Source organism: Balaenoptera physalus, assembly GCF_965194825.1.
Source record: "Balaenoptera physalus genome assembly, chromosome: 17".
NCBI classification, from domain to species: Eukaryota; Metazoa; Chordata; class Mammalia; order Artiodactyla; family Balaenopteridae; genus Balaenoptera; species Balaenoptera physalus.
In genome coordinates this window covers 69,736,366-69,754,038 of record NC_138895.1, presented here as the reverse complement: position 1 = coordinate 69,754,038, position 17,673 = coordinate 69,736,366, and the positions used below count along the sequence as shown (strand labels likewise).

The 17,673-nt window shown below is 41.9% G+C and overlaps 1 protein-coding gene across 5 annotated transcripts in view; it reads right to left on the bottom strand.

Moving 5' to 3' along the window:
* NTAQ1 (N-terminal glutamine amidase 1) overlaps nt 1–17,673 on the bottom strand; it is a 71,666-nt gene that overhangs the window by 44,297 nt on the left and 9,696 nt on the right. For 2 of the 5 annotated variants that reach the window (XM_082433273.1, XM_082433275.1), the window contains exons 4-5: nt 16,375–16,523; nt 15,622–15,746 (exon numbers count right to left, since the gene is read on the bottom strand). In XM_082433273.1, coding sequence (XP_082289399.1) covers nt 15,622–15,746; nt 16,375–16,523 — 274 coding nt within the window. Of the gene's footprint in view, nt 1–9,699; nt 10,391–13,309; nt 13,462–15,528; nt 15,747–16,374; nt 16,524–17,673 lie in introns of those variants that run through there. The other 3 variants (XR_014255503.1, XM_082433274.1, XM_082433276.1) reach the window with 3 other exon arrangements.

Sequence of the window (17,673 nt, the reverse complement as noted above, 5' to 3'; positions counted from 1 at the left end):
AATGCTAGTTTCCCCACATCTCTCCCCTGTTTAAGAGCTTGTCCCCATGGCCCCTTTTTTTCCTACAAGATTAAGCCCTGAATCTCATCTTGAGGTTCGAGGCTCTCATGCAGTAAAGACACCCCACATTCCAAAGACAGGTCACCCCATTACTTCCCTAGGCTCTCACTTCTATAATCCACCCAGCATCTCAGTCCAGAGATTGAGAAGCAATGCCCTAATTTCGCCTTTGGATTTATTCCAATGTGACTAGACTGTCATCTTAGGGGGTAGTAATTCTGGAGTCAGACCCAGGTTCAGATCACGTTCGTCTGAGTAGTAACTGTGCTCCTTTGGAAACATTGTCCACGCCTGTTTCCTCATCTGAGAAACAGAGATAATAATAATCCCTACTTCATAAGGCTGTTGTAAGGATTAATCTTTTCTTTTTTTTTAATATAAATTTCTTTATTTAATTTTGGCTGTGTTGGGTCTTCGTTGCTGCACACGGGCTTTCTCTAGTTGTGGTGAGCGGGGGCTACTGTTGTGGTGCGTGGGCTTCTCATTGCAGTGGCTTCTCTTGTTGCGGAGCACAGGCTCTAGGCACGTGGGCTTCAGTAGTTGTGGCACGTGGGCTCAGTAGTTGTGGCTCGCGGGCTCTAGGCACGCAGGCTCAGTAGTTGTGGCGCACGGGCTTAGCTGCTCCGCGGCATGTGGGATCTTCCCCGACCAGGGCTCAAACCCGTGTCCCCTGCATTGGCAGGTGGATTCTTAACCACTGCGCCACCAGAGAAGTCCAAGGATTAATCATTTTATACACAATCAGTAGCTTTGACCAGTGCCTGCTACAAAATGAGTGCCCACAACTACTGAGCCTGCGCGTCTGGAGCGTGTGCTCCGCAACGAGAGGCCGCGATAGTGAGAGGCCCACGCACCGCGATGAAGAGTGGCCCCCACTTGCCACAACTGGAGAGAGCCCTTGCACAGAAACGAAGACCAAACGCAGCCAAAAATAAATCAATTAATTAAAAAAAAAAAAAAAAAAAAGAGTGCCCAATAAATGTTGGCTATCATTATGGGTTCCCGCAAGGGGTAATTTTAAGATTCTTAAGAGAAATCAAGAGACATCTACTAAGAAGGTTTTCTCTCTGCATGAGCTCACGCTTCCTGAGCCTTCCTGCACCCAAACTGCAGCTCAAAGCCATATAAGGCACCGAAACACCCCTCACCAGTGCACAAACAGCTTGTCAGCCAGTCATTTAAAGGTCTCACCTTTACTCACAGCAGTCAAATCAAAGGTTAGAACCGCTGGACAAAAGGCTAAGAGCAGTATAATAGAAAAACAATTTGGGGAATTCTTCCTCGTTCCTCAGTCTCTCGTCATGTGAATACTGCCGGCAATTTCTGTAAGTGTGTGTCACACATCCCGGCTTTTTGTGCTGCTGGTCAATGCAGCTTTCACTACAGAGAGCATCTGAGGCTTTATCTGTTAAAAGCTGTGTTTGTTTATTAAAAAACTAGTCATGTGGGTAAATGTGTGAGTGAGGCAAGGTGTGGTTTATATATTTTTTATGTTTAATGAGTAATATATTCATGGGGCTCACGACTCTTAAAAACACAAAGGGATATACGATGAAGTTTCCCTCCCTCCTCTGACACCAGCCACCCAGTTCTCCTGTCCAGAGGCCACTAACATTACCAGTTTGTTTTGGATGTTGGATATTCTTTCAGATATTCTGCACAGATACATATTTTTTCTCTTTTAGTACACACTTTTTCACTTGCTTTTTAAATTTAATTTTACTAAATATCTAATACAGGCAAAAGAATATAACATAAGCTTAAGATAAAGAATAAAAACACCACTACTCAGCTTAAGAAACATAACCTTCCTCATTTGTTTTCATAGCGTTTTCTTCCATAGCTATATTATAATTCATTTCATCAGTCCCCAGTGGGTGAGCTGGTAGGTGGTTCCCAATGTTTTGTTGTTACACTGAGTAGCCTTGTTTATCCATCATCTTACATATGTACAGTATATCTGTAAGATAAATTCCTAGAAGGGGAATTACTAAGCCAAAGGTATGCGCATAGGTCATTTTTACAAATAAATTATCTGGATTGCCTTCCACAGAGTTTGAAACAAATTGATTTTTTTATTTTTGAAAATTTCCAAGATGCCTAGAAGTTTAATAAGTGCCAACATCATTTAAGTGACAGAGCTAAGAGTATGGGAAAGCGAAAGGGTCACTTTAAAGTGACATTTTTTTTTTAAAGGATGCACTAAATATCTTTTTTGTTTCACCCTGAGGTAATCATATAAAACAAGTCCTGGCTTCTCCTTCAATACTCAGTAAAGAGTCCAAGTATATACTTTATTCTGATTTAATTCCTGTAAGGATTAATATTGTTCAGAACTGACCAAAATAATTATTTCCCGTAATGAGGTAATTATGTAATCAAGTTCAGCAACACTTCTTTGTAATTTTGTTTACTAAAAAATGCCTAATGCGGGGCTTCCCTGGTGGCGCAGTAGTTAAGAATCCTCCTGCCAGTGCAGGGGACATGGGTTCGAGCCCTGCTGGGAAGATCCCACATGCCGCGGAGCAACTCAGCCCAGGCGCCAGAACTACTGAGCCTGCGCTCTAGAGCCCGCGAGCCACAACTACTGAAGCCCTCACACCTGGAGCCTGTGCTCCACAAGAGAAGCCATCGCAATGAGAAGCCTGCGCACCTCAATGAAGAGTAGCCCCCGCTCGCTGCAACTAGAGAAAGCCTGCGGGCAGCAACGAAGACCCAACACAGCCAAAAATTTTTTTAAAAATTTTTAATTAAAAAAAAAAAGCCTAATGCCTTAGATATTTAAGAAGTACATCTTGGGTTCCAAATTTTGAAATAAAAATCCCTGTGATATATAAGTTCTCTTGACATTCAATAGCATCAGGAACAAGCAGGATGACTATTAACTAAAGTATTTATCTGGAAATACAACCACTGTCAGATTATAGGAAACTATGAAATGGAATGTCACAGCCTCTGGAATTTGGCATTGGAGATTCATGTAAATAAGTACAGTGAGTTAAAGTGACTTACTCAAAGCCAACATTACTTCTAATCACGAATCTATTTACAGCAAAAGAAGTAAGTCAATGAAGTGGTGCCCCCAGGATTCTCCGGTTTTACAACGCTCCCCATAACCCAGAAGTAGGTGATCTTTTGGATGGTAGAATAGATGACCTATTGAAGGCTGAGGCACAGTACCAGCTGGGAGACACCACCTGGTGATATTGAGGTCCTGTCCTCAAGAATGCAGTAAGCCATGACGGTGCTGCCAGAATTCATGGGTCCAGGCACCGAGGGAGAGTAGTGAAGCGTCTCTGGCTGCTACACCCAATGACCCTGCTCTCCAAATGTTTGTTTCCCTTCTCTGTGACTCTGAATCAAATCCTTTTCGGCTTCAAGCAGCAAGAGTGACTTCTGTTACCTGCAACTGAAGCCTGACTGGTATGCTTACTGAATCAGCATCCCTCAGGGAGGGTTCTGAGCATCTGCCTTTTTTTTTTTTTTTTAACAAACTCGCCAACAAATCTTAAGCTCAAAAAGTTTGAAATTAATTGATAAACATTGTTTGCAGTAACTACAAAGTTGGTTAATTCAGGTAGATAGCTTTGAAACACACTTTGCCCAGGCCACGGGGAAACTGGATGCCCCATTCCTGCCCCACGATAGAGAACACCTCTCTAGCGACTGGAATTTGCTTACAGAATGTGGAGGTGAACTGGGAACTGGGTAAAGATGATGGCAGCCTGGTCCTAACGTGGGATTATCTGGATTCAAATCTTGCCTCTGCCACTCACTAGCTATGTGGCTTTGGGTAAGTTACTTTAACTCACTGTGCCTTGGTTTCCCCATCTGCAACATGGGGAGAGTAACAGTTATCTACCTTACATTGTTGTTTTAAGGATTAAATGGGTTAATACACATACAGGACTTAGAAGGCCTATCTAGCACCTACTAGGCACACAGTAAGTGTTAGCTATTCAAAACATGTTACCTTCAGAGTTATGAAAAATTCCCTCTCCCTCTCTCAGACACACACACACAACCTCATCTGAGCCTCAAAATAACTCTTTCTTAAGTGAAGCAATGAAGGCCCAGAGAGGTTAAGTGACTTCCTCAAGGTCACACAGCAAGTGACTAACAAAAGCACAGCTACAATGGGGACTAAGGACTCAAATCTGATTTTTCCTGTATTCTGAGTGCAGGCACTAGGTCTCCTCCACACCTGGCCCCGAGGAGGTCACACGCAGCTCTGCACCCTGTGGGCCTTGGGTGGGAAGTGACTCATCCATTGCCCGTGGTTCTAGAAACGGTGTGTGCCAGAACAGTAACGTTATTAACATTTTGCCCCTCAATTTCTTTCCAATGTTCTTCCCAGAAATTGCTCTAAAATACCAGATCCCCATGGAAACCACAGGAAAGACTGCCTACTGACTCTAAGTGAATAATTCTGGTTCAGGCTGGATTGGTCTTTCTGGTCCTAGGGATGCTCATGTGTTTCCAAATTTTCTGGTTCTGTACTGGAATAATCACTTCTTCCTTCAAGATCCTTTTAAATAATTACAGAAAAGTCCTTCATTTTGGCTTATATATTTGTTCAAAGCGCAATCTCTAAGTGCCATGTCTTTACCAAAAGATTTCTATACAACAGGCTCCTCCAAGGCCGGCCCTCTGCTTTACATGCTAATGAAAGTGAGGTAATAAAAGACATACTAATAAAGGACAGAGGTTCTGTCCCTTGAACCTGAGCACTCTGCATGTCTTCTCTTAGGACAGTTCTGCCTTATTCATCAGGGCCTAACTTTGCAAATAGTAGGCATGTAATACACGCTGGGTGGGTGGATAGAGGGAGGGAGGGAGGGAGGGAGGCAACCTGCCTGTATCTTCTAACTCCGTTCTCCAAATGTATTCAAGGCAAATGACTATGACTTCCCCTTCCCCGAATGGTAAGTACCTGGTTATGTCCCAGGCTTCCAACCACCAGTGAGTACAAACTTTTCACTTTTATAGTAATCCCAACTCTTCATGATTTAAGCACATATTCACCAAAACTAAGTCCAGCTTTTTAATAAGCATTCTTCACCAAGAACTTCTATGAATTGTCAGGGGTGCTTGCTATTATAAACTGAATGTATGCAAGCCCCCCACTAGCTTGTGAATCCTATATAAGGTCATTTTCTACTTCGAAGTCCTGATGAGATGGAGACACGCTCAGCCTCCTCACCTTCACAAGCCCCCATGCTCCCCGCTGGCATCAGCATCCTGCTCAGGAAGGCCCTCCTCCCCTCTGCCTGGTTCACCCTGGCTGTGCCCAACCCCACACGACTCCCGGAATTCATCACAGACCTAGAGTCGACCACTGACCGACTAGCCTTGACCACTGATCAAGGCAGGCTTCACTGAAGATGAAGAAACTACCACTGACTTGTATTTGGAGAACATGCAGACTTTTGCTTTATCTACTGAGGTGAAATTAAACACCCTGAGCTCTGAGGAAGAAGTCACTGAGGCCACCGTTGATTATCATTCTCTTCCCACAGAGAACTTTCAGAGTAAAGATTGGAGTAAAGAACTTCGGAGTAAAGAAGACGTCATTGCTGGTGTTTCTGAAGAGCCTATGACTGAAGCCCCAGATGAGCCCAGCATCCTCATGGGAAGCAACGAGTCCAGCTCAGTGTTGTTTTTTTTTTTCAGAAAATGAAGCAGATTCTCCACTAGCTGTGACCATCACTCTACTAACAACTTTCTAAGAAGATTCTGAGCTTCTGAACAAGGTTACCATTCCATTATAGGAGTTTGAATAACTATAAAAGAATAGTGAGACATATGATGATAAACAGAGTGGCAGGAATTATACACAGACAGAAGAGGGGCCTCTCTTAACCATGCCCCCATTTAACATAGGCTTAATAAGTGTTTATTTGAATTGAACAGCAACCAAAAAAAAGTCCTGATGAAATGGGGATTCACAGAAAATCAGAGCCACAGCCTTCAGGCTTTATCATGCTTCTGCTCTGTTGCTCTGAGCCAACCACTCAACCACCAGAATTCCAACCTCTCAGGCCACTGGCCTCCACTGTTCTCCTTTGATGCCCAAGACCAGCTACTTGCAAGGTTCCCAGAGAGCCGTGTTGGGCCCCTAGTGACACAGTTCTTTCCCTTCATTCCCAGAGGACAGGGCTTTCAAGAGGGTGAGAGAGCAAGGAAAGGGGTGCACCGCATGAAGGGTGAGCAATGAGGAAGCACACCTCACGCTGTACCTGCCACCGGTGGTCCCTCTAACCACCAGGCCTCGTTGCTAGATCTGGTCCACTCAGCCAGGTGTCTTCCTCACTCAAGAGTGATTTTCCCTCAGGAATCTGTTTTCCTCTCCTCTAGCTAGGCTAGCTCTGAGGACCCCTCGTCCATCAGACAGGCCCACACATGTCTGAACTGTAAATGAGGACAGGATTCATTTGGCTTCTTTCCCACAAGGCTCTCGAACCTCATGCAAAATAAGAGGTATGGATGGATATCTGTGTTCAGTGTTCCTGAACATTCTGCAAAGGGCAATAATCCCACAAACACTCCAGGACACTTACGGGGCAGCTTGCACGAAAACACCGAGGATCTAACTCCACATGGAACATCACAAAGTCTCATTTCCAACCCAGTAGAAATACCCTGTGACAAGTCCTGAATGGGCATTGTATTAACTAGGGAGGGCTAAACTGCAGAATCAAGACTCACCAATGACTCTGTGACTTAAAAAAATACACAAGTGTGTCTCTTATGGAACAGTTCTACAATATACTTTTCAGGCAGGCCTGCAGCTCGGCTCCATAGGGTCATTCAGGAACCCAGGTTGATGGTGGCTCTGCCATCTTCAGTGGGTGGCTTCCAAGGTCATTCTAGTCACCATCATATCATCCAGTAGGAAAGCGGGGAAAGGTGTGAAGGAGTGGGTGGGCAACGTCCCACAAGTCAGCCCTGTAAGTGACACACACCCCTCCCCTTACTTTCCTACGGTGAGAACCTGGTCACATGGCTATACCTAGCTGCAAAGGACACTGGGAAATGTAGTCCCTGGCAGAGCAGCCACAAGGCCAGCTGCACCTCTGTGACTCTGAAACAAGGGACAGCAAACTGTAGCCCAAGGGTCAAATCCTCGAGCCCCCACATTTTATAAACAAAGTTTTCCTGGAGCCCAGCCGCATCCATTCATTTATATATCGTCTATGGCTGCTTACTAGCTACAAAGGCCGAGTTGAGCAGCTACAGCAGAGACCTTATAGCCTGCAAAGCCTAAAATATTTACTGTTTGGCCCTTTATAGAAAACATTTGTATCCCTTTTTCTAGAAAAAAAGGAGAATGGATTCAGTGGGACAATTAGCAGTCTACACCTCCAAAATTTATCTCAGAAATTGCTATAAAGACACATGGCCAAAAATACTCCTGGAACCTTTTTTTTTTTTTGGGTCATAACAAAAGACTACAACAACTTCAGGACTGTTCAATTATGGACCATGCACACCACAGAATACAATGTATCCCTTAAAAGGAAAGAGGAAATTCAACATGTACTGATTGGAAAATATCCAAATATATTAACTTTAAAAAGTAAAATGCAGAACAATACTTTTAGAGTGTTACCATTTGTGGGAAGAAAAAAACCCCAGAATTTAATACATAATGCTATATGCTTCCATGGGCATAAAAAAATTCCTGTAAGGATAGAAAAGAAACTGAAAACAGGTTGTTTCTGGGTAGGGAAATCAGAAAACTGAAGGTAAGAATGGGAGGGAAGAGTACTTTTCACTATATACCTTTTTATATCTTTTGCATTTGTACAATGTACATGTGCCATCTATTTTTAAATAATTAAAAATTAAACTGAGAAAAACCACACACAAAAAGCGTTTGTCTTTACTTCCACTGCTAACCACCCCTTCTTCTGAAAGACACAATCACTTGTAAAAGCCACGGTAATACCCACAATCAGGTATAGTCAGTTCTATTGACCTGGGAGCCATTTTATATTGTGTTTTGCTTTCCCGTCAGATTCTCAGAGATACCTTATTTCTCTTATTTTCATAGTCAACTACAAATTCTACTTTAGTCTCCTGCTTTTCTTGAAAGTTCCTCTTTCCAAACAGCATTTATCAGTATTTATTCAGTTCTCTCACACATACTGAGTATAAAGAGAAGCAAATCTGACCTCAGAGAAAAATTAAGCACAGAGAGACAAACAGTTCCTGATAAAATCAACAATTCTGAAGAAAAATCTTGCAAGGGAGCTTACCTTTCAGTTAAAAATGACAGTGATCCAACTCACACAAACTGAAGAGAAAAAGGAACCCACTGGTTTGTATAACTGGCAAGTTCGAAAATTGGGGTTTGAAAGCAAAGAGCGAGCCAGGCACTCAGAAATGTCCTTGGGGCTCCTGCTCTGCTTGGGTGCATTATGCAGGCAGGCCTTTCTTCTGTGGCAGTCAAGATACCCACCAGCAGCCCCAAACTCCCAGGGGCCCTAGCCCAGCAGTCCTGATGGACAGAGAATTATCCTCTCTTAATGTCAATACAGCAATTCCAGAGAACATTGTGACAGGCTATTCCTAGACTTGTCCAGGGGTGGGGTCCAAGCCTGGCCCGGTTTAGGCTACATGCCTCTGTTTATGGGCCACTAGGACTATATACAATATATGATATACTCAAAGAAGAGTTCCCCAAAGGGCACTGTAGGAGTGGTAGGTAGAAATAACAGATGTCCTCTATTGCTTCTAACAAGTCATGACAACAGCCACTGGATATGTTAACATAACTATAAACCTTGCTCATCACACTGATTAGAAGTAGGGGGTTTTCAACTTCAAGGCAAGGTGGCTGGAAAGTTCAAACTTACACACACAAGATTGTCTGATTGGTCTGCACTAGACATAATTTTGAATACCAGATTGGAAACCTGCTCATAAATTGGCAGGAGAAAAAAAAAACCAAAAACCAAAGCTCCAAAAAATGCAATTTGTAAATCAGATCATAATCCTTTGGGGTCTCTGAATTCTTTTTGCTCAGGGCAAAGTATTTCTGTGGTACAACCTGCCAAAATCTATCTTCTTTATTGTAGTCACATACTTTTTAAATGACCATCAGAAACTCAACAAAGTTATCTAAGTTTAGGGTCTATATTTAACTCTAAATTATAAAAATAATTTAGGTTGTATTTGTATTCCTCTTACCGAAGTTGATTCACTTTCTCCCAGCATCTTCCAGGTCAGCCGAGCCAAACGGATATATGGTCTTTCCTTTGACTGACTGACTGACTGACTCCTGAGGAAATGACTGCAGGTGTCCCTCCAGAGCACAAGGCAGAGGATTTGAGTGGAAGTTTCTGAGTAAGCAGAAGACTCATCTAAGAGCAAAAGTTTGCGCAGCCCTGTTATAAGAAATTTGCTCATTTTTACAACAGAACCATGGAGGACGTGAATGAGAGCTAGTGCTATATGCTGGTTTAATACCAAACATCTTTTATCTGGAATTATATGATGAAAGCCAAATTTCCAAAACATCTTCAGGAAGGAAGACTGATCAATGTATTTTAAAGCAATGATTCCCATCAATAATTGAGACATTCTTGGGTATCCCAGATTATCAAAGAGGGACACAAAATCTTCAAAACAAAATTAATTTAGGTCAATTTTATTTAAAAACATATATAAATAGGCCAAACAACACTTAAGCCTGAGAGGGCTGCGATCTTTGCTAAGAACAGAATGAATGGTCCAGAAAGACTAATACTTATTGCTGACTGAGCTCCCAACGTCAGCCCTCTTCAGGCAGCAGCACAGTCACTAGCAAACATTTTATGGGCACCTTTTATGGGCATTAGAGATTCACAGAGCAACGGGCCACAGCCCTGCCCTCAAGGAGCTTACAGTATAGCTGGAGAGACATGAACCATCCAAAACAGACACAAAGTCCACACATTTATCATAACAAAAGCAATTACTGGCATAAGTCTTCACATTTTTTTAACAAATGAGCAGTAGGAATATCTGAGCAACTACATCAAGTTTCAACCTCACATACCAAAAAGAAATTGTTTCTATTTATTCTTTTGTTCACTTATGCTTCAACTCAATTGAATTAAAAGAGGAAAGCATAATTCCAAGCCAAATGTACCATAATGTTTGCTGTCTCAGATGAAGGGGTGGATTGTTCACGTCCTAGAATTTCTCCATGGCACTACATCCAGAGGTCAATTTCAGTAGTTCTGACTGCCAAACCGATGTACAAATTCAGACAGTGAGTAGACGGCTCCCCATCCTACCTCAGGATCCATACTGATAAAATCATTCAGGTTCATTTTGGAATCTACAAAAATACATGAAAGAAATGTCCACTGAAAGCACAATTCTGGCTCAACAGCAATAAAACAACCCAGAAGACCGAAAGTAGGGAAAATTATTCAAATGTTTCATAAGGGGTCAATATCACTTCTCTGGTATTTTTGTCTCAAATGCATAACATCAATCTAATCATGACAAAACATCACACAAACCCAAACTGAGGGACACTATACATAGTCAATGATCAGTACCTTCAAAAGGGTAAAAGTTGTAAAGAAAAAAAATAAAAATAAAAATAAATAAATTGTCACAGATTGAAGGAGAATGAGATGAGGAGACATGACAACTACATGTAATATCCTGGGTTAGATTCTGGACCAGAAAACAGAAATAGGGGGAAAAGTTACAAAATTTAAGTAAGGTCTGTAAGTTAACAGTACTGTGTCAATATTTTCATACTGATTTATTATTTTCTTGATTTAGATAATTACACTATGGTTTTCTCAGATCCCCCTGGAATCTGAGTAAGAGGTATACAGGAGCTCTCTGTACTGTTTTAACCAATTCCCTAGCAGTCTAAAGTTATTTCAAAATAAAAAGTTAAATGAAAAAATGCATAAATAAGCAAACTGCCAGTTTACTGGATACAGCTGCCAATTTATAGGAAATACAGAGGATAAAAAAGAGATACAATCAGCAAAATCCAGACCGTTTCTCCCAGATTCATTTCTTCAACAAATAAATTACAAGAAAAAAAAAAAAACAGAGAGTGGGACTAGGAATCTCTACATATTAAAAAAGACTCTAAAGAGACATGCCAACCAAGCACGATGGGGGGGTTGTATCTGGACCTTGATTCAAATGAACAAACTACATGAAAAAAGATTATGACTTCATGAGATAACTGCGATAATCTCAACACTGACTACAGAGATATAGGTTGATTTTAAAGAATTATTGTTAATTTTTTTAGATGTAATAATGGCATTGTGGTCATATATTTTTTAAACTAATTTTTATATTTCAGAGATTCATACTGAAATATTTAGAGTTGAAAGGATATAATATCTGGAATTTGCTTCAACATAATACAAGAAGGGGGAAAGTGGATGGGATATACGTGGATGGGATATCAGCCGTGAGCTGATAACCGTTGAAAGTCTAATATACTGTTCTGCCTTGTTTTGTATATGATTTAAATTTTCCATACTACAAATTTTTAAGTGTGTACAGAGATGCTTCTACTCATCAAAGAACTGTTATGGGAACTGCACTTCCACCACAGACTGTCAGAAAAGTGGACAAAATATATTTAGCGACTGTTTCCAGACACTAGACAATGGGCAACACACGACTGACTGCTAAGAAAAGAGAAACAAGGGCAGGAGCTGTAGGATCCCTCCAGCTCACTGCCCGGGGGGCTGTTTCCAGACCACAGCACTGAGGCAGGGACACAAACAGCATGGGAGTTTCCCGCTGATGGGAAGACAGAGATCCAAGTTCAGGAGGGCCTGGCAGCTACATGTGAGGGACACAGTGTGGGAGAGGAGAGAACTACGCAGAGAGTGTCCCGGATTTCTGCAGAGGGAACTCACTCCTCTACCCCTAAGTCTTTGGTTAAGGACTAATCTCATGAGGCCAGGAAAGAAGCACCAAAAAGCAGTCAGTCTAATAACTCCCAGAACTTCCATGGTCCCCACCAGCCAGGGTAGAGAGAACTCATAACACATGGGCACTTGATAGAATCCTCAGAAGGGTCACACCAGAGCAGTGGGGCTAAATTAGCCCTGGGTGAAAGGCTGCTTTGAACTAAAAAAGCCTAAAACCAAGCCCTGAAAGGATCCAGCTGACCCCCGGGAATTTAAGTGCATGCCAGAAGCAAATCCAACACTGTTTTTAAAAGTACCTCAAATTCACAAAGCCCGGCACCCAACCAAGTATTACGAATCACACAAAGAAACAGGAAAATATGACTCAACACCAGGAGAAAAATCAATCAACATTCACAGACAGAAACGACAGAGATAACAGAATCAGCAGACAAGGACCAGCTATTATAAACATGCTCCGTATACTCAAAAGGGTAGAGTAAAACATGAGCATGACAAAGAGGGAAATGGAAGATATTAAATCAGCCCCAAATGGAATGTCTAGAGATGAAAAAATAAAATATGTACAATGAAAAAAAAAAGCACTGGATGGGATTAACAGCGAATTAGTTAATGAAGAAGAAAAGATCAATAAATTTATAGACAAAATAATTATTCAAAATGAAGCACATACAGAAAAAGTCTGAAAAAAAATGAACATCATTGACCTAAGAGAAGTAACAAGCCATCTAACATACATGCAGGGGAAGGACAAGAATTTTTTTTAAAAAAGGGGAGAGGTCAGAAAATATATTTGAAGAAATAATGGCCAAATGTTTCCAAATTCGATGAAAACTATAAATCCACCAATCTAAGAATCTTAACAAACCTCAAGTTGAATAAGCCTAAAGAAAACTATGCTACAGTCCATCATAACCAAATTGCTGAAATCGAGAGATAAAGAGAAAAACCTTAAAAAGCAGCCGGAGCAGGGAAAAAACACACACTACATTTAGAGAAACAAACACAAGAACAATGGCATGCTCCTTGATCAGAAACTAAGCAAGCAGAGAACAAGAGAAAGACACCTTTAAAAAACTTAAAGAAAAAACATGTAAAACTAGCATACATTACCCAACAAACATATCTTTCAAAAATGAAGGTAAGCACTTAGGATACAGAAAACTAGAAACAGAGTCACTCCCACCCTTACAACAAGAAAAGCTAGGTAATCAGCAAAAGCAGGACTTCTGTTGAAGTCATCAGAGAGCCAGGGATGCACGATGACCAAGGAATCCAAAATAAAGGAAAAACAGGCACCTCCCAGGAGAGATGGGGCAAAAGTTCTTGCTTACCTGGGGTAGATGCCAGACTCCATGCAAGTCAGCTAAAATCTTTAACAAATGGCTAAATGAAACCTCAACTTCTGAAATACAACTGTATTCATTTTCTAGGGCTTTTTAATGTAAGTAAATAAAGATGATTACGATCTGCAGGCATTCATTACCTAATAACATATAAAAATAAAATAAGAATTTTTTTAATTTTTAAAGATCAACGTATAACAGATCAGCACTTGCCTATAATCTCCCCAAGAGGCACTACAACATTTCTGTTTACGTAACACTGGTCCTCCAGCTGGGCTCAAATTAGCCAGTGTTACTATAACACGTCACCTGAGACAAGGAGATGCGAGGTAAACGCGGACAAAAGGCAGCAAAGGGCTCAGAAAGAGAAGGGAACAAATATGGTAGACCCTATAACTCAGCCCAAGACTTGGGAAATGTCCTTAAGAACTGAACCATCTGTGGCTGGTACTGGAACTGAGCCTTCAGAGCAAGGCTGCAAAACTGTGAATCTCCGTTTCCTTCTTTTTTCAGGGAGGGGAGAAAAAAAAAAAAAGAGTTCCTTTATTTAAAATACACTAAATGCTGAATTGAAAATAGTGGGCCTGCCGACACATGACCACCAAAATTATTAAATGTATAGGCTTAATTGTAATGTGCAACACATCAAATGTACTAAATTTTAAGCCCTAAAGGCCAATTCCATAACTAAATGCAGGGGACCAAGGAAAGCTGCTATGAAAAAAACAAAGCTGCATCAGTTTAAAGTTTGATGTCTTCTTGAACCATTTTTTTTTCTTTTTTAACCTTTTTTTTTTTTTTTACAAAGCAATACTAATTAGCTAAAGGTAATTCCCGTCTCCTAACTTCAAATACATTCCTTTGATAAATACAGGGCTTGAAGTAATGGATTTACCACACAAGAGACCATGAACATGTGGTTAAATTACTACACGAGAAACCAGTATGTTTATCCCACATTCAGAGCAGATTCCTTTGAGTCCCAATGTCAACCTCAGGAGGCCCCTGATGAGCTAGTACATAGAAGGCAAAAAAAGATACCGCGCTCCCCGCTCCTGAGCACAGGGTACTAATGGAGCCTACTTCCTTCCAGCTGGGCACCGGGGGCAGGCGGAGGGCTGAACCTTCACGCGCTCCAGTGCACGTCTACCAAGTGAAGAGTAAGTGTAAATAAGACGTGAAGGGGTTGGCACAAAGCCTGGCACCTTTGCCAGGCACCTCCTGGGAAGCAGTCATTAAAACCCAAAGGAACGACCGGGGCTGACAAGGTGGTGTTTACTGAAGGTCCGCGACGTGTCAGGCTCTGCGTTAGTGCTCACGTGTAAAAGAGAAACGGGGAGCCGTGCAAGCATTGTCCAGACCACGCCGCATAGCAGGGTTTGTGAGACTGAAAGCAAGACCCATGATGCCCTTTCCTGACCTGAGCTATCCCAATTCTAATGCTGAGGCTGGGAACCAGGTTGGTGAACCCAAAGTAACTCCAATATAAACTTTAAAAATCATGAGAGCTTTTCACAGAGAGCCTCAAAATTCAGAGTTGGAATCCTCTTTCAGTGTTCACTCACTTCAAATACACCAAATATATTTTTTACTTTCTCCCGTGCTGAACTCTGAACACTAATGTCCTATTTTTCTGGCATCCTTCACGGCTTACAGAGCATTTTCACTCAGACGGTATCATCCTTGTGAGGGGATGTTCCACCAATAAATGGCAACGTTGCGAATTAATTCCCACCATAAATAATGTTTCCAACTCAGGTGAATGCCAAACAATAGTAACATGGTGAAGAATCTTTTACCTACTTAAGTCTCGAGAAAGCACATAAATGAGATGAGTGGGGCAATAAAACCTGCTAGCTCTCACCTCCTTCTAATGCAGATTTTGTCACAGAGCCAGTGAAACGACATTTCACATATCCCAAAGATGCACTGGGGATTTCCTTCACCATCACGTGACACCCACCATGGCAAGGCGCTACCAGTCCCACCGCTAAGCGGCACAAACACGCAGATCTCCCCAAGTCCAGGGCGCGAGCAGCAGGTACACCCAGCACTCCGGCAACGGGGTCGTGGTTCGGCTCCCTCACGCCTTTCCTCTCCCATGAGTTCTGGCACCTTCCGGTCCTGCGCCCTGTGCCTTCATTTCTGCATCTGATAAATGTAAGAACTACACTCCCTCTTACCTCTCACCACTCAGGGAGTCTTACCCGAAGAACAACGCGCTTCTCGTCCCTGGTTAAGGGGCCACGCTCATCTGCACAGTGATGGGCAACCCCTGTGAGAGGGCGTCCTTGGCTCACCTCCAGTCTCAATGCAGGGATATGATGGAGGAGGTTCTCTCCAGTTTCCACTGGAGTCTTTCATGTGAGATCGGTCAGAAGCAAAGTTCTTCAAATAGGAATCTGCGCGGATCACTCTAAATTTCCTGTACATAAACCAACATTCGTTTATATCACAGTTGAAATTCTAACTCAATTCTCATATAGACTCATTTTCTATGACATGCACAAAACTAGACAGGCATTTTTGTACTATTAGTGATACACAAGTATATATGTAGCTTTAATACCTGTTAAAGATGCCATGAGAAATGATCAGCTGAAATCCCAAACTACAAAGGCATGGAAATGTACCCGGTTGCCTTTACTTACTCAGTGTATATATGAGGGGCAAAGGGCGTAATTTCCAGGTGCTGCCATCTCAGCCCTCAGACTTCTGTCATCACCAGGCATCCAGCTCCGCCACCCCACCACCCACCCACCCAAAACGAAGAGTATGAGAGAAATCCCCAAAACGACTGTTAGAAAATGTTCTGGATCTCATCACACAAATTTTTAAAGACTGCCAACCTTTTATACAACGGACAACCTTTAAAACTTTAAAACATTTTGAATTTTCTGTAGAGCACATGATTCTCAAACATCAACTCAATGGTGAAGCCAAGACAAGTGATCTTTACAAAACCAATGCAAAAACAAACACACAAAGTAACGCTGTCTAATTGTCAAGGTCCAACTTCAGAAAGTAGGTAAATCCACCCTGAATTTCCTCACCTTCTGAACTGTGGATGGATGTCCTCATCAGACTTAAAGGCATCTTCCACGTAAGTATCAAAGGGGCAGGGAAATGGCAGAACAGTGTCAAGATCATAAATGAAGCTCTGTCCTCCACTTGAAACATGAAGCAAGACAACATGGTAATCCTAGAAGTAAAAGTTGCTGAAGTTAACCAGGTTACCTTATGATGGTGTATTCCAAGGTTATAGTAATAATGCATATATATCATCAAAAACAGATACAAGGCACTTCCCTGGTGGTCCAGTGGTAAAGAATCCACCTTACAATGCAGGGGACGTGGGTTCAATCCCTGGTCAGGGAACTAGATCCCACATGCTGCAGGGCAACTAAGCCCGCGCGCCACAACTACTGAGCTCGCGCGCCTCAACTAGAGAGCCCGCGTGCCGCAAACTAGAGCCCATGCGCTCTGGAACCCGGGCACCACAACTAGAGAGAGAAAACCCGCACACCACAACTAGAGAGAAGCCCGCGTGCGCCAACAAAAGATCCCACATGCCTCAACGAAGATACCACGTGTTGCAACTAAGACCCGACACAGCCAAAAATAAATAATAAATCTTAAAAAAAAAAAAAAAGTTGAAGCCTTAAAAACAAACAAAAAAACATATACAAGACTAAGACAGTCCTCCTTATAATAGCAAAATAAAGCAAACACAAAACCCTGAAAGCAGACCAAATGTCCAGTGACAGGGAACAGTCAAATAGTGGAAATGTTCATGTACATTAAATGTTCACCTTTCGATCCAGCAATTTTACCATTAGGGATCCAGCCTATAGAAGTATGGCCACATGCATGTAAAGGTATATAAACAAAGAAAATCTCTGCAGCACTGTTTATAACACTGCAAATTCAGAAACAACCAGAAGTCCACCAAGAGGGGAATGGTTAACAAACCACGATGCAGCCATAGGACGGAGTCCTACGCAGCTGCTAAAGAGAAGTAGGTAAATTTTTGTGGAAATTGGACTAAGTCCATGTTACACAGTTGGATGGAAAAAGCAAATTGAAGATTATGTATTATACCTTATTTTTTAAATTTATGTGTATATAAAGACAGACATGTGCATTCAGAAGTACACATGCATGCATATGAGTACAGAGAAACAAGTCTACAAGGATATTCTCCAAACCATTAACAAAGGGGACAGCTTGAGGTGAGCCTGGAGAGGGGAAGGACTTTAAAATGTGGTTGTTATTGTTTTTAAGTCAGCCAAGCCCTAATCTGTAGCCATTAAGGAAGAAGAATACAGACAGCTTCTCCTGCACAGCTGGGT